The 18,369-nt window shown below is 40.7% G+C and overlaps 1 protein-coding gene across 1 annotated transcript in view; it reads right to left on the bottom strand.

The window, feature by feature from the left end:
* fras1 (Fraser extracellular matrix complex subunit 1) overlaps positions 1-18,369 on the bottom strand; it is a 290,358-nt gene that overhangs the window by 91,653 nt on the left and 180,336 nt on the right. The window contains exons 21-27 of the mRNA XM_041998958.1: positions 17,321-17,467; positions 15,820-15,966; positions 11,700-11,840; positions 10,514-10,654; positions 10,284-10,424; positions 6,560-6,845; positions 1,512-1,596 (exon numbers count right to left, since the gene is read on the bottom strand). Coding sequence (XP_041854892.1) covers positions 1,512-1,596; positions 6,560-6,845; positions 10,284-10,424; positions 10,514-10,654; positions 11,700-11,840; positions 15,820-15,966; positions 17,321-17,467 — 1,088 coding nt within the window. The remainder of the gene's footprint in view (positions 1-1,511; positions 1,597-6,559; positions 6,846-10,283; positions 10,425-10,513; positions 10,655-11,699; positions 11,841-15,819; positions 15,967-17,320; positions 17,468-18,369) is intronic.

Raw genomic sequence — 18,369 nt, 5'->3', positions numbered from 1 at the left:
CATGGAAGGTGTATAAACAAACCAGCCTTGCTTTACTTTGCTTTTATGATTTGCAATCTAGATTTTGTATTAGAACAAAGTAATTATTTTCAAGAAAGAAATTTTTCTTGGAAGAAGACAAGCATGACTTGACGTTCATGAAAGAAAGAAAAGTGAAATTCCAGATTTTTTACTTAATTTATTATAAAGTATTTATAACAAACCATCACCTGGTTCCTTTGGCTGTTTAGTTTCTGTTTATGTCTCAGACTCATATTACACTAATGAGGGTGTTGCACCAGCCCATCATTGAATGTCAGAGGCAGAGCTTTAATCCCAAGTTCCTCATTATTTTATTTGTTTGTGCCAAAATCAGAGGTCAGCTTGACACCAGTAAAAAGCAGGCTGTCAAGCTGACACTAGCCAACACTGGCATCATTCCACTGGAGCAGAGTTAAAAAAAAGTACGGAAATAAACAGCTGGGATGTTTCAGCGAAATGATGAACAACTCCACTGTAAAAAAATAGAATAAAGGGATTAACTGAGGCTCCGTGCTGCTTGTTTGATTATACAAGGATTCTGAAGCTCATACATCTTTTTTTTTCTTGATTTCATCTAGTGTTTTTTTTTAAATCAATATCTATATGCATTTTGTGTTTACTGGATTAATTTAGGCTTCTGGTTAATCTGATTATTTTTTCCATAAGGACAAAGCCTCTGTTGATTGGCATTTGGGTAAATTTAATCATACATGGAGCCGTTCCTGCTTAGCTGTTATTGCTGAGTCACACAGGAAGTGGTGACTCTTTTTCAACCAATCAGTGGATTGCACTGTCAGGCTCCAGCCTCTGGTTAGGATTGGTAAGACTGGGACCCCAACAGACAACAAAGTAGGGCAGTTTGGGGCGGGTATTCTGCCACCGTTTCCATTTGTTGCCTGTGGAAACCCAAAACAATGCTCGCCAACCCGTCCTGTTGGTGGAAACACAACTTACAGCCCCTGTTCATCCTCCCTCTCTGCTGTGCTTCAGCACCACTGCCGAAGCCCCTCTTTGTATGCAGCAATAGACATAATTAAAAGACCTCTCCTGGCTCTGATTGGTTGTTTTCATTCAAACCAAATCACAAAGGAAGCACTGGGAGGATAAACCTGATTTTTTTCTTTATTTTTAAGATTGTTTTAACTTTCAGAGCATTTTATTTAAGTCAAACAATCTGTAGAAAATTGCTGAAAACGAAAATTTTCACTCTGAGGTGAAATATCTCAACAAGGACAGAGGTCGATGAACAAACCCAGAAGCTTCACAGTCAGATAAATGTAGAAACAAACGTTTTGGCCGACGATTCTTCTCTGCCCTGTACACTGAAGACAGCTTTAATAGAGATGTCTTGGAGCAAGAACAGATTTATGAACAACCATTTCCAGTGTTTTGTAGAAGTAATATTCCCATTATTATTTTGTTTGCTTTGGGGAGAGAAAGAAATAGCTATAGTAATAGGACTGGGACTAGTGAATAACATGAAGGATTACCTGCATTGAAACGGCTTGAACTGGAATTGTTGCTGGTTGAGAAAACAGCTGTGGGTCAGCAGCACGCAAGGTGAATTCACCGGTCCTGAAAGAAAAAAAGAAAAAGCAGATTTAAAGTTTAAAACAACCTGAAGACAAATCATTTATACAAGAGCCTGAAGAATAAACCTCATCTCCTCAAAGAGGACCGTACCCACAAACACTCACACCTGCTCGCACACTTATCACCAATATGTCACTGCGCTGCCTCAACATCATCAAAACCTTATTACCCACAATTCCCTGGAGCTGGAACCGAGGCTCTGCCTGCAGAGTATGAAGTCCAACGGGAAAAGTAGTTAAAGACTGAAAGGAAAATACAGCTGCAAGTGGAACCATATGAAGTTGTTTTACCTACAACAAACAGGTGAGTCATTACTTTCTTTTTATAATCAAACCTTTATTTAACCAGATTAAAATCCCACTGAGATCAGGCTCTCTTTAGCTCGGTGATCTGAATTATAACGAAAAATAAACCATTCATTTAATATTTTCAGACAGTTTAACAGGTTAAAGTGGAATGGCTGACTTGATAGATTACGATGGAGCAACAATTAAAAACACAGGCATCGGTGAAATATTGTCGCTGTCTGGAAAGTAAGGAAAAAGGAAAAAGCCTGGAATGAGCTCAGTTTGGAAGATGTTCCACATGGAGGGTTGTTTTCCCAGTTCAGTCCAGGCACATAATGGTTGCTGGTCCTTTAAAGAAGACAAGCTGGAACCAATCCAAGAAGAGTCTTCTACAGGGGTGGGCGATAGTTCCAAAGAAATTATTTCATGATATTTTCCTAAAGTATGTCATTAATAATATTAAAGATGATATTTATGTCTCTGTTCAAAGAGGAAGTCACAGCATTGTATTTCCTTCCACCGTCTGCCTGACATACAGCTAAATAAAGCCTCTGTAGTTCCTGCTGTTCTTGTTTGGTTTATTGCTTTAGCTGATTTATTTCTTCTGTTATCAGACAGTTTTATCATCAGCGTACCTGACGTGTTCATCAGAGATGGTGTGTGACGTGTGCACATCAGCTGATGTTCACTGAGGAGGTGTTAGCCTGTCAATCCGACTCATCAGAGTGACAGGCCGACACCGCCCAAGCTGACGTACACATCAGCTGATGTTCACTGAGGCGGCGCTGACCCACCAGGTCGACATGTCGACAGGTCGACAGGTCGACAGGTCGCCAGGTCGACATGTTGACAGGTCGTCAGGTTGACAGGTCGACAGGTCGCCAGGTCGACATATTGACTAGTCGACAGGTCGACAGGTCGACAGGTCGACAGGTCGCCAGGTCGACATGTTGACAGGTCGTCAGGTTGACAGGTCAATGCTGCCCCCTGCTGACAGCTTGCCACTGGAGGATGTTGCTCCAGGTGTGGGACACCTCTCGTCCCGGTTCATGGCTGTGTGGGTCGGCTTTCTGATCTCCACCGCTGGTGTAGATTGTGCTCTGTGCGGATGACATTGGCCTTTTCCCAGTCCGTGTTGTGACTTTCCCGTTTGCAGTGGTCATTGCTGGATTCACGTTTTCCCGTTCTTTTCCTGATCATGTTTGTATTTATTCCGTTTCTCTTTCCTTTGATCGCTTCTGAGTATGTTAAAATGTCCTGTTTCTGCTACGTATGTTTTATTGCACGAATTTCATAAATGACGTTGCATTTATTGTCGTGGTGGATCTTGGTTTTGGGGTGCACTAGGAGTTGTTGTTTTGTGTGGGGTTTGATCAGATGCTGAAGTCGTGTTTGTTCATTGTCCTTTGCATGCGTTCTGCCTCAGACTTACAGTGATGTGTCGGTTTTTCTATCTGGTTTCTCTTTATTTGGTTTCTTCTGTTCTCTCCACCTGTTCCCGTCCCTTTCTTACCGCCTGTGTGGATACCTGGTCAGTGAGTTTTGAATGTTTGTTTTCTTCCACACCCACCCCAGTGTTCCAGCTCCACACCCCAGGAACCATCGACCACTTTCCTATCCTCCTACACCCTCCCCCCCTTCCTCCACAATCACCCCTTCCTCCCCCTACCCTCCATCCACTCACCCTTACCCCCATCTATCCATCCTGTAACCCCTCACTCACGGCCTCAGTGCCGTATCCATGAACACCCACTTTCCCACACCCACATCACATTTATTCCTCCCACCATTCCCTGTGGGAGACATCCCCGACAGATCAGAGGGTAGTGAGCCCCAAACACCCCCAAACACACACACACACACACACACACACACACACACACACACACACACACACACACACACACACACACACACACACACACACACACACACACTTTTAATTTTTCAAAGGAAGATATTTTTATTTGTTGCTTTAGTAATAAATGTTCAGGGTCAAGAGACAAAGAATAAATTTTATTTTCCAGCTTTCATAAACACACACAAGCCCACAGATCTAAAGCTTTTCCACTCGTGTCTCAAGGCTGCATTAAAAAAAATCACCTTTCATCTGCAGTGAATCCGATCCTGGAAACTTTGTGATAGAATCAAAGCAGAAAATCTGACATCAAAGCTCTGGGACTTTTTTCTGATAAACTCTCTATTTGTTCCTTTGCTCAGATTTTAAATATATGTTTAATAACATTTGTGTCATTTTTCTTACATGAAATTTCTTTAAAAAAAATAAAAAATAAAATAAAAATAAAGCTGTTTGAATCTCACTTTTTTTCAATAACATTATCATGGGTCTATATTTTGTCTTTTCTCAGTTAAGAAAAGATAAGATACAGCCGTATGCTAAAGTTTGGTCACCTCGGGTCAGAATTTCTCACTCTAGACGGCCAAATAAAAAGAAGACGACCTGAACTCGACAATGTTTTAGTTCTTTTCAACATTTTACTCACAACTCTTTGTGTACTTGAGTTTGAGGTGAAAAGCACAAAAGGTGGTTCATGAAAACAACATCAGTGAAAGAGTATGAAGCATTAAATAAACGCAGAGTAAGGACATTTGCATATTTAACATCTTTAAAGGTTCAAAAATGTCATTCACACATTCAAATCTGCAACCCGACATGAAATAATTAGAAAAATATGGCCACAATAATCAGATTTAATATCATTTGGAGGCTTAGTCTAATCTAATGGCTTAAACCAGGCATGGATCATATTTAGCTAATTCATTGGCATGCAGCCATTTAAGCCGCACCAGCTGAGTTACGTGTGGTCTGTGATTGGATGATCGGACGCTGGCCGTGAGCACAAAATGTCACAGACTGATTGCAGAAAAACTCAGAGCAGCTTTATTGTTCAAAACAGGCTTTAGGGAGGCTGCACGAAGCCGTCCAACGCAATCACTTTGATCCCTGCCACCAAGTGCTCTCTGCATAATCAGACTGGGCTCAAAAGCAGGAAAATTCACAATATGCAAATACGACCACATTAACTAAAAGCTAATGGACGGGTGTCTGCAGTCCGTGTGTAGGTTAATAGAAATGACTTTACAGCTAAGAGGGAATATGAATCAGTCGACGCTGGAGCAGAAAAAATGAGGAATGTTGACATTTATGGATGAAGAGGAAGAAGATGAGGAGTGAGGTCAAGTTTAAATACGGCAAATATTCAGAGGGTCAAACAAAGTGTCACAACTCAAATATTCATTTAAATTCCACTTTTTCTTTTTCTTCATAAGAAACATGTAGTTTTAAAACAGTTTTCCAGTAAATGACGTGACGATGGTGCACTTACACACCAACCAGCTCACAGCTCACACTGTAAGTAAACAAGCCAACAAACAGTTAATAGTAATAATATCAATAGTAATATAAGAGTAATGGAGGTAATAATAGTCATAGTAGTCATCAACAGTAATAGCTGTAATAGAAGTAAAAGAAACAGTGATAGTAGTAGCAGTAACAGTAGTAATAGAAATAAGAGTAATAGTAGTAACAGTGGTAACTATAGCGATATTGGTATTTTAGTAACAGTAGTAGTAGTAGTAGTAATAGTAATAGTAGTGGTGCTATTTTTCTAATTATTCTAGCTATCAATACAAGTTTTATTAATGTTATTGCAAATACAAGTTTATCACCATGGTTGTTTATTATTGTTTGTTTTCTTATATCTTTATTTATACTTTTATATTCTCAGAGTTTAGAGTTTAACTCATAGTATTACAACATGTACACACCAGATGTACACACACAACACATTTCACTGCTTCATTATTCACACCAGTCTGGTTTTATTTGTCCATATGTTTAAGAAACGTTTACCTGGAGTTGTTTACAGCAAGAAATTATCATTTAAAAATTATTCATGATTTTTTATTATTATTATTTTTTTAATACTTAACTTCTTCCCAACTTTCTGCGTAACTCCACCCACTGCCGAATTTGAAAACTGCCTGAAACTGCAGGGGCGGGGAGAAGTGTGGGGTGGGGTGGGAGGTGTGGGGTGATCAGGGGGCGGAGAGTGGGCGGGTCAGGATCCACAGGCAGAAATAATTGACAGACAGCAGCTCAGCTCACAACATGAACAGAACTACACCAGATAAGTTCACATCCCTTCATACGCGTTGGTGGGCGTGGCTTTCTATGCCTGCAAGGTGAGGACCCGCCTACCTGCATCTGGAGGGAGGGGCTGTGGGGTTTTTATAATTTTCTCATGACGTAGTAACCCCTCTGTCATAAAAAACATAACCTGGTTTTACCCTGTAGGGGGCGCTATGAGCCATTTTTTTTTATCCACAAAATCCCTTTTTTAAAATAAATTTAAAAAATACAAATTTTATCAACAGTATATTTGGTTTTCATCACGATGAAGTAATACTGTGTTGTTTACAGCTCAAAAATCACATTTTTGGGTGCACTACCCCTTTAATGTGTTAGTATACCATCATCACTGTGCATTTACCAGAAAACAGTTTAGAAATATGTTTCCATAGTAACTAATCAACTAATGATTTTCTTAAATCTAAATCTCTTTTAGCCAAAAAACAATATAAGCTCTCTTCTGCTGGACTTTTCTTAAAACCTCCTATGAACACCGCCCACTGACCTGGCTTTATCTCTCTGGTGTATGAATCGGACCCGGGCCAGCCTCAGCTCCTCCCACGTGAAGGTGTCGTCATCGCTGAGTTCTCGTCTTCCCCGGTTCTCTCCACCCTCCTCTGGGAGCAGGACCAGCTGTCCGTTACTCGGCCCATGAACGAGCTGGAAGACCGGCCACTGGGAAGGACCGTCCGGGTCCTTCACCTGCAGCAGGGTGGGCTGCAGGGGGGCGACCCCACCGAGGGGAACCAGCAGGGAACCGTTGACGTGGAGCGTGGGAGCGTGGGTGTTCACTGAATGAGCGGTTAAAGATAAAAATACAGATTACCTCAATTCCACTGATGATGAACCTTCACCTGCAGAACATGCTGCATTTTAGTGAATCATGCAGATTTTTTTACTGATGGCATAAACTGGATAAAAGCATCAACGGTTGATCCAGACAGAAAATAACGGAGCAGAAATGCTCATTAATGGTACGATAAAGCAAAACATTACATGTTTCCTAAAGTGCACTTTAAAATTCACATTTAAAATTTGTGCTCAATAAAATTACAAAAAGACAAAAAGCTCTCATAACAGAGTAAAAAAAGCCTCTAATTACTGCAATTACTACATCCTGAGGACTTCAGTAAAATTACAGCTGGATCAGGCTGGAGTGGCGGCTGCAAAATAAAAAAGTAAAAGAGTAATAGTTACTGCATGTGTGGGAGAAACTGCTGTGAGATCTTCGTCTTGGCATTTTAGAAGCTGCTTTAATTGGAAGTTACAGAACTTTTTAACCATCAGGTCTTTTATGACGCCACGCTTTAATCTGATTAGGTCTCCTCCAATGATGCCAGCAGGCGCTCTAAAATCTCCAACGTTACCATGTTATCATCCTCACAAATGAGAACAAATTTAAAGTTTCACAACTTATTTTCCGTCGGTGCAAAAACAGAATAAAAGAGGAACATTTCTTTGCTTTTTTATTTAATGAATTAAAAGAGTTGAAGCCTGGAGGCTAAAAATGTTCAGCATTTCACAGGAAAGATGCATTTATCTCTAATGGTGCATGTTCACATATTTCCTGATTAGAATTTTGCTTGGTTACGTTTCATGAATCGTCTCGTGGATACAGTTTGCCTTCGGCGTCGCAGCCTGCAGGTTCACACCCACAATATGAAGATGACAGAGGAAAAAATGGCCCAGTTCTGCAGACAAGGCTCCTTTCTGTCTTCATAAAGATTTATTAGTAAAGTTTCAACCAGGGCTGCTCAGTTCGATCCCACGAGAGCCGCAGTCCTGCAGGTTTTTAATGTTTCCCTACACTGAAAACCTGCAGTTACCTCGTAGGACCGAACTGAGCCCTGATCTAAATGATTCTAGTTACACGTTTAATGGCAGACTTCTGTCCCTCTAAATTCACTGTCATAGCCATTTAACCATCGCACATGTTTAAAAATGAGTTTAGTTCATTCAGTTTATGTTTTAACTTAAAAGAAAAAGTGGAAAACTGGGAACATTTGCAATAAATGAAATAAACTTCAATAATAAGATAAAACGGAAAAAAATCTCAATATTTTCTTTAAATCTTATGATCCGATGGACCTGGCAGCTGATTCCTACTCTCCTCCTGCTTGATCTGAATGCAGCTTATCACGCACTACTCTCCTCTACAGATTAATGGCCACCAGCTTAAATTTGACCTCCGGTGCAGCTCAGGATGGAGGACTGAACTAAAGAGAAGATTTTATGCAACCTGTAGGCTTCCTTGGTGGGGTCATGCTTGGTTTGTTATAAACTGGACTAATGTGGATCATCTAGCTGGACTACGAACTGGATAAAACCGGATTCTATCTGTAAAAATGTTTTGAGATGACTTTGTTGTGAATCTGTGCTGTACATATTGGACATATTCTGACTGATTCTCTATCAGACGATGAGGACATGTATGGGCAGTGCAGAATGTCGTATGCACAGGCCGATGTTTTGTCTCGTAGGTTTGGCTCTTGTTCTGTTGGAGTGAAAGTAACTTTGTTTGGAGCTTACTGTACCCCACTATACACAGCTCATCTGTGGGTGAACTTTAAAAACTCTAGCCTACAAAGACTGAAAGTTGCCTATAATGATGCTCTGAGGCTTCTGTTAAAAAAGCACAGATGGACTGGTGCTAGCGAACTGTTCATGACTCAGAGTGAACACACTACAAGCTCTTCTAAGGCATCTAATGTTTAAATTTATGTGTCGTTTGAATGCATCAGAAAATATGATGATTCTATTGTTAACAAATATTAAACACAGTGCCATCCGCTATTTCTCTGATCTGTGGAGACACTGGTATAATTGCCTTTTAAAAGATTGAGGACCCTTTTATTGTATTTTTATGTCCATGTTGTGCATGTTATTTGTCTGTTTGTTGTTTCTTTTTACTATGGACCACAAGTCTGCAATAAAGAAATACTTCTACTGTACAAATGAAGCTGAATTGAACTGAACTTTGTGTATCACACACACATTGACACTGCTGACGGATGCTTCAGAGGCAATGTGGGGCTCAGTGTTTTGCCCAAGGACACGCTGACATGTGGCAGACCCGGCGGGTCCCGGTGGTCCGTTCACCAAATTTACTAAACTGACTTTGCTTTGTCTGGATTAAATCTTCTATTTTCTCTTGTATCTGGCACAGCTGATTTCAGCCGGATCCAATTTAGGTGTCAGCAAAGTTTTTCATTTTTTCTTTTTCTATTCAAGTAGAAAATACTTCTTTTTAATGGTATTCAGTCCCCAGTCTGACTCAAAATGGGCCAAATATTGAATTCCTAATCTAAAATTTAAATGTCATTAAGTAAATGGAGCCCACCTTCACCGATCAACGGCCTGTTGCTGTGTCCTGGAACCGGGACCGAGGCAGCTGGGGAGCCACCGACCTTCAGACCCTCCTGAGCTACAGCCGTCCCACAACACACATGCAACAACCTGCTGTTACTACCTGAATGTGAATGTACTTCTGTGTCTTCTGAGCATTTTCTACAACAGGCCTGTGTGTGTGTGTGTTTCAGCTTGTTCTAAAGCTTTTCTGCCTGCACGTAGACGGACAGCCTTCTTTCAGAATTTCTCATACATTTACCAACCATGAACCAGAACTTAAACGTACTTCCCGAACAGGAAGTACTGTTTCACTGTTCCTGACAGACTTCGGCCGGAAGCCTCCACAGAAGCTCCTTCAGCCGGTCACACTGTCGGCGGGATGAATTCTGAGTGGACGTTAACATTTAACAACCTCTCAAACTCAGTCATGCTGGACGCGGCTGTGGGATTTCACCGTTAGCGTATGTGCTGCAAGCTTTGGTTAACTACCCTGTTGCTTAGCAACAAGCCATGTGGATGTTATGGGACATCTTCTGGTCATCTGCATTATTCATGCACACATCTTAATTAGACCGTTTTACAGTAATGTTGGTGTTATGTAATACACAGAGCCCTGTGTATGTGAACATTTATTTGGTATCAAGTTTTAATAAGTTTTAAAAAAATGCAGAACATTTTTTCCCAGATTTTATGAATATTTCATATCTTAAAAATAAACACTAACAAGCTAACTAGTTGGTACAGGAGTCAAAAGGAGACTCTGCTAATGAGGAAAGTTAAAGTGCATATAATTATCTGTCCTGGAGGGACGTCGGTTGGAGCCGTTCAGCCTGAGACTCCAGCAGGTAGGAAAGCTTAAGTTGCTTAAATGTTATTATTACCATGGCAGGTTCTGGTCTTCTGATCTGCATAATATCCGTGTCCACAGTCGGGCGTGCAGTAGCCTTCCATGAGGTAGGTTTGATCCCGACAGGCTTTGCAGAGCCCCACCCCCTCACACAGCACACAGTCGGATGAGCACGCTGAGGATGAAGACCAGAGGGAAGGTTTCTCATTTATTCTGTCTCGTTTTCAGTTTTATTAAACAAACCAACTCTCATCGACTTCTTACACGTGCAGATTCTTGAAGAAGCATCCAGGTAAAAGTTTCTGCCACATTCGAGCATGCACTGTCCCTGCAGAGTGGCGTAAGGAGGCTGGCACTCCAGGCACAGTCCAGGACCCCGACACTCCGAGCAGTGATCGTCGCAGCCTGAATCCCACCAACACACACAAGCCCAATGACTGGATTAAACACAGAAGTTACACCGAAACAAACTAGCACAACATCTACTGAAACCTGATTATGTTTGAATGTTATGACAAAGTTTGGGAGACATTTAGGGTTTATTATGAGCCTCTAAGTTCCTCAGAAGACGTTATTGCTTATAGAAAGATAATCAGAACTCACAGCTGTGAAGGGCTCTCTGACCCTTTCTGTGGGGGTTTCTGCTCTAAAATAACATTATGCAAAAACTATTGATTATGTCTCTATAATTGCCAACTGTGTGTAAAGCATCTTAGGAGGAAAATTACGGTAATATCTGTGAGATTTCATCGGAGGTGGAAGCGTCACCAAGATGCTGCTGTGTTGAAGTAATTCAGGATGGAATATAGGAAACCATGAGGGATTTTCTCTTCACCAGAATCGTTACTCTGGTTCAATCGGCTGATTTGCATGATTTTATCATCTATTTAATAATGAAATTCAATAGATTTATATTGAGGTCACCATGTTTACATCCATCTCACAGGAAGGAGATTTCTGTGACTGACACCTGTCTTCGTCCAATCAAATCCATGTAACCAGGCAGAAACTAATTATTTTAGATGGGAAACTGCTTTCAAAGGACTCTGGGAAAAGAAGTTGTTATTTTTTTTAGTAAATGTGGTTTTATTCCAGTAAACAGAAGTTTTGGAGGCCAGACAGCAAAGTTAATACAGAATTTATGTTTTTCAAATGTGCAGCAGAACTTTGGCTTCGTTTGCTTCTGGTTTTGTAAATCTTGTTCAGAGCCTGATGAAACTTACATATTTTGGGATCTGTGAGATGTCTGTGCGCATGCCAGAGGGTGGACAATCCTGATGTTTTACCCAATGAAACCGGATGCTAACCAAACCTCCCTGCTCTTCATTAACTGCTTCAATCAGGGTTAGGTTATAAAAACATTTCTGTAAAATCGGCTTCAAGTGGACAAAGAAGCATGAATATGAGCAGCTTTGCATTGATCTGCTTATCAGCTTTGTGTTGCACTGACCGAGGCATCTGTCTCCATCCAGGTAAGAGCCGAGGGAGCACCCCTGCCTGCACACGCCGTCCTGCAGCACGTATCCCTCCATGCACTGCAGGCAGTCCGTTCGCTGAGGGCCTCGACAGGCGTTGCAGCTCCAGTCACACTCTGGCAAAAAGGAAGAGAAAAAACAGAAAAATTAGGGCAAAAAAAGGAGGAGTGTTGGGACATCGGGGTTGGAAGTGAAGGGAATTTAAAAATGAGAGCAGAATGGAGGAGAGGAAAAAGAAAATGCATCTCTTTATTCAGCACGGGACTGAAGTAAACCCACTGGTGTTTCTCACCTGCATATCTGGTGTGTTGCATTAATACTGGCACAGAAATCAAACACACTTAGGACAAATGAAGATCTCTGGTTTTGCCTGAGATTCCAGCAGCAGCGACACACTGATTAAAAAAAGCCATGACGTGCAGGCTCAGATTCTGCTTTGCAGGCCATTTTAAACAATAAGAAGAGGCTTTTTCATGTTAAACCATTAAATTATTTCCACGTAGTTACTAACAATCAGCACAATTTTTCTTTGGCAATTTTAATAATTGATTACTGGTTTATTAATGGTTAAATCCATTCCAACCACTGGTGTTTTACAGTTGAATTTCATCACCCAAAGCCAACAAGATAAATAAATTAAGATAATAAATTTGTATATTGAGCTACAAACTGATGACAGAGCAGCCAAAACCAATGTAGGTTAGTTTAAGAAGTCCAGATTTTCTCACAGAGGTTCAAATGTTCCCCTGTGACTCCAGTTTCAGCTCAGCAAAGCCCTCCTAGTTTCCTTAAAGCCCTTCCAGCCTTTCAGAGAGCAGGCGGCAGTGATGCTGCTTTTTTCCTCACTGGGTTCAACCAAGGTTCAAGTAGCGGCTGCAGTTTGCTCGGGGGATAAACACAGCGTCATGGGGTGGATGGCTGAAACCACCTGCCTCTGTGGGAGGCCCTGCTGGCTGCCTCAGAGGAGGGCTTATCCGGAAACAGGTCTGAGAAGTGGTGTTGGCCCCTCAGGGACCAGTTCCTGTGGGTTCTTGACACCAGGAAAAATCTTATTAGATTGAACCAAATCAGTGATAAAAGGATGCCTGAGTGGCGAATCAAAATAGCTTTAGGAGAATTAAAATATAAAACCAGCATGACGGGATTTCACACACTGGAATCCGACATGTCTTATAGTCATGACTGATGGAACCTCCAGTTCTCCGTGGAACCAGCTCCCAGTTTAACTTCAGGTATCAGACCCCCTCTCTACCTTCAGATCATCTTCAGTCTTATAGTTCATCTTATAGCAGGTCTGGCTTGGTGACCCTGATCCATCCTTGAGTCCTGCTGCTATAGGCCGAGGCTGCTGGGGGACGTCCCATGATGCACCGGGCTCCTCTCTGCTCTCTTTACTCTCCATGTAGAAACATCTGACGTTGTTGTTCATTCATTTGTGTTTCTCTTCTACTTTCTCAACAGGAATCCCTGAATTAGAGTTCTGCTGCTGGTTCACCCCTTTACTCCGTCCTCTCCACCCAACCGGTCCAGGAAGATGGAGGTTTTCCTTCCTGGTTCTGGTCCACTGTCTCCTGGTGCAGTTCAGGATGGAGGACTGAATTAAAGAAAAATTTGATGCAATCTGTTGTTTTTTTTTAGCGAGGTCATTGTTTTTATTAACTGGTTTATATGAACACAGTAAACTGGACTGATGTGGATCATATCATGGATTTGTTTTAACTGGACTACAATAAATTGGGACTGAACATTATCTTTAAAAATGCTTTAAGCTGACTTTGTTCAGAAAACAAAGCTAGATTGAACTGATAAAACTTATTCTAACACATCGTAGTGAATCTGCTAGTGAACAGAGTTTGATTCTGCTCAGCTCAATAACAAAACCAAGCCTGAGTCTGCAAACAGACAAAACCTGCTGCTGCCAGCCGAGTTGCAAGGCTTAAAACAGACGGACAGAAACAAGCTGCAAGAAATTAGCTAAGAAACGTCAGATTTCTTTCTGGAAAAATGAAAAGGTGGCAGTCATTGTTGTAAAAGCACATCTGAACTGGCCAGAGGACAAAGTGTGTTCAAAGTTTCTTTTTTAAAGAAAGACGTATCAACTCAACGTCATGAGCGTAGAACGGTCCAGATCTGAATCTGAAATCAGATTTATGGAGCAAATGGTCCACGACGAGGCTCCATCCTGCAAACTGATCAATGGAGGATGCAGTTTGAATGAGTTGATGCTAGATATTGTCATTATGTCATAATGAAGCATTATTATGTGAACACTGACACTCCTGTCACACATAAAAACAAAATTTATGCAAATATGATTAAATTAAGAGAAAAAAAAACTATTATATGTATGATTTGTCTATTTATTTCTAACAAAATAATATTACGAAAAAAGAAAGAATGAATATGAATAATAAGAAAAGGAATGAAAAAATAAATAATAATAATGTAAATCCAGTAGATCCTCCTCTATGCATCAGATTATAGGTCTTAAGCTTCTTTTTTGTTTTTGCTCATCTTAATAAAACTACATCAGAAAAGTGTTGCATGTCTATGTGTAATAAAAGTTCATAAAAAAGTTTCCATCACTGGTTTCAACAAATTTAGCTCTAAACTAAAGATGCTGCCAGATGTCTGTTGAACCACAACAACAACAACGACAGACTGGAAGGATGTCCATCCATCACTTCTATTTAGTAAATAAATCCACAGATTTGACATAAATGTTTTGGTCATTTTTGAGCCCTGTGCCATTTTTCTAGGTCTCTGCAGGAAAATTGCGCATCCATAATAAAATGAACACAACTCTGCAACCACGAGGTCTTTCTAACACTTTTACATCATAACAAAAGGAACATTTGTAAGATTTGTTGAAATAAATATCATCATGTGCTACTGGTGAAGATTGAATGAAGATGGCACATAGCATAACTGAAAAGAATTTCAGGCTTGCTTACAAAAACAGACACTTTCAGGAGGAACATGAATATTGCTTTGAAATGATGCAACTCAAAACCTCCATCAGATCATAGAACGATGTGTGAACATTATCTCTGCAAAGGTCAGCGCTGATAATGTGAAGCAGAACCAACTTAGAGGTGTTTTACTTCAGACAGTTCAGCCAACGTCTTCAAAATCCTCCAAGGGGGACCTCAGGTTTTTTTAAGGTAAATAAACCAAAAGGAATCAACATGTAATTTGCATTAAAATGCAGGTAAATGACAGATTTTAATGAGTTCTGGCAGGAAACATGGCCTGAGTGTGGCAAAAACATGTTGGCTGTTCAACGTTTGGAGAGAGTACAATACAGACGGGAAACATACAGGTAGACCGAGAAGACGGCAAAGAATCAGAACAAAAACATCCAAACAATATATCTAAAAATAGAAGATGAACAAAAGAAATGAAAACCAAATGAAAAAAACTATGTTTGAGACCAGTTTATAGAAACATGGCTGTGGATGACTGGACAAGAAGATGCTGGAGAAAAGCTGCATTTCTCCACCATCACTGATGGGGTTAATAGGCTGGGGGAGTCACTGGTGGTCATTTTGGGCACATTTCTCATAAATATGTTGGATGAGAAGTAATTTACTGAGGATGATAACACATCAGGTCGCAGAGCAAAGAGAGCTCAACCTTCAGTTTTTAATTCATGATTTTAATCATTTTTCTTCTAGTTTTTTCTTCACCTGAATAAAATGGCGAAAAGTGCCCTGAGATGACTTTATATTATCCCTTTGGACTTTATGACCCTCACACATATTTAAACCGAGATTTCTGGCGGTATGAACGGGATGACCGGAAGTACTGTGTGCATCTCATGAGGCTCATCCATCAACGTCTCTGTGCAGAGGAAGATGTAACGCTGAGTTAAAAAACACAGAATGGTGGCTTTTGCATATCTGGTCCCACAGTTTATTACTTGATTGATGGATCCTATAAACTCATCCTGGCATTCTACACTACATGCAATATGGATGGAGAGCAATTTATGAATATCATAAAGGGTGCTCTATAAAGCCTCATTATTAATCCAGTGCGTGCGCCTGCCTCCCTGCAGCACTGCAGCTTGTTTTCATAGCGATGGCAACGTACCTCTGCAGGCGCGGGTGGTGGTGTTGAGGTAGTACTGATGGGCGCAGCTGTCGTACTGACATTCTCCGAACAGCAGCACCTTGGCCGGGTCACGACAGGATGTACAAACCCCAGGGGAGTCACATGTCAGGCACTGGCTGTCACACGCTGCAGACAAACCAACAAGCAAACAAAGCAGGGTAAGGCTTCAGGAGCCGGGATTTGAACGTGGCTCCTGGTAAAAACTTTGTTTAACTTTCTGCTCACTGGTTGATCTTTGGCTGCTCCTGATTGGACGTTACCGTCAATCTAAGCTCTCTGATTGGTGGAAATTCTGACAGGAAGCGGCTTCATCATCATGTCCAGGTCTAAATAGAGGTCTCTTAGCAACAAAGTAGTGATGGTGATTTTTTTATGATGAAATGTGATAAATAATGCTGTTATCATGGATCATTGTGGATTTACCAGATAGAGTCTCTGAATAAAACTACATTTAGTGGCTGGATTGTAAACCTCCTGGATGGGATAGAAATAACTGGAAAACTTCCATAGATCACCTAAAGGTAAGCAGTCCATCAGTTTACCCCACAGAGCTACACACTACTTCTGTCTTTGCTGAATCAGCCACGGTGTGCGTTGAAAATTATGTTATGTTATGTTATGTTATGTTTATATATGTTTGCTAACTTGCTGCGACATCATGCTGCGTCCTGGAATTAAAAGTTGTATCGTTCGGTTTCTCGGGAAGCTGCTGGGCAGCGACAGCTCCAGAAATGTGCACAATAAATGTCACTGTGCCATCAAACGAGTCCTGGACACAACGTTTTAAGGTCAGAAGGTTGCATAGTGCGTCTGTAAGGGTCAGACAGCCACACTGGATGATGTTTCCTGTAGTCATGGATCTCGCTCTGTTACAGGACTCTCAAATCATTGCCGAGCATAAATAAAACAGGAAAATGCTGCAATTACTAAAACTGGGTTCAGACCTGCATTATTGAAACCTGGCAGGACAGTGGTGAACGTTATCTTTGGGGACGCGGTGAGAGATCACTTAAAGTTGTGGTGAAATTAAATTAAATCAACAGCAGAACTCTCAGCATTGTTAAATGTTCTGCTCTCACAATGGGAAGATAAACAGATTTACTCTGTTCCAGAGCAAGTTACCCATCATTCTTCAGCACTTTCTTCAGCTGGCCGGGTGTTTGACAGCAGCTTCTGCAACTTTCTGCAAAAACTAATCTTCAAGTTTCTTATTTATTCATTTGATGGGTTAAAGGCCAAAATGTCTGGGTATCCACTAAGAAATATTAAGATACCCCATATACATGTATGGCATAAAGCAGAACGTTGCAGAGCTTCAGACTTAATCCCGTCAGCTGTGTAGCCTGAGAGTTTAGTACAATATTTAATAGCATCTATAAAGACAGCAAAGATTTTTACTATTTGATGCATCAAAGCCTGAAAGATTAAAAGAAAAAGAATCTTTTCTCTGACTGAGATGCAGCGGTTGTGCCCCACTTACCCTGACAGATCCGATGTCTGTTGCCATAGTAACCAAGGGGACACTTTGGAGCACAAAAACCAGAGGGCCAAAGCACACTGTTGGCTGGGCAAGACGTACAAGAGAGAGGCCCCGCCCCACTGCAGGTCTCACAGGATGCATGGCATTCTGGGAAAAAAAACATGGCGACATTTCATCAGGATGAAGCAAAGTCCAAGTTTCCAGCAGTTCACCTCATTTTTATTGTCCCTAACGGGAAACTTTGTTTAGCCCTTAAATGACAAGCACATCTAAAAATAGGTATTTTCTATGTTTTTAAGTTAATATAATTTAATTTTTTTTCTTTAGCGTTTCTTTCACAGTTTGTATGTCCCAGGATTCGTCGCCCATTTAGGGCATAAATTTAACATTTTTTAATTTTTCAAATATTTAGTGTGTAAGATTTAAAACATACTGCAATTAATTAATTAGCTGCTGTCTTTGATGTTGTGCACTCAAAAGTGGAGAAGAAACTGAATAAAACACACTGAACGCTGGAAACAAATGTAGTTTTGAATAAATAAAACATCTTACTCCTGTTTTTAAGCAAACATCTTCTCTCTGGAGCTACACCAGTGGGATTCTGCAGGCTGTCCAGTCTAATAGTTCCTGCATCGACCTTCCTCTGCCAGAACAGGGAAGTGGTGACTTACAATCACCCCCCAATCACTACTACAAACTACAATTATTCTCAGTTTCCTTCATCTGAATCAGAGAAACCATCAGGTACAAAACTACTGATGCTGCCTCTCTTTCTTCTACTGTCAGAAAATACTAAGAAAAATACCTAAAAACATTTATACACTGGTGAATGAATCAGTAATACACATTTAAAATAATTTTAAAAACTGTAATGAGTATTTAGAGTATAGGTTTCAAAACTTAAGTATATGGGATAATGATTATCCCTGTTTTGCACCCCTATCTGCACAACGAGTCTCCCAGGACACAGACATTCATACCTGTTTAGCAATGTTGTGTAAATTTACATTGTTATTTCTAAAAAATAATACATAAAATAATACTTAAAG

Source organism: Melanotaenia boesemani, chromosome 11, assembly GCF_017639745.1.
Source record: "Melanotaenia boesemani isolate fMelBoe1 chromosome 11, fMelBoe1.pri, whole genome shotgun sequence".
Lineage (NCBI taxonomy): Eukaryota > Metazoa > Chordata > Actinopteri > Atheriniformes > Melanotaeniidae > Melanotaenia > Melanotaenia boesemani.
This window is presented reverse-complemented; position numbering and strand designations above follow the sequence as displayed.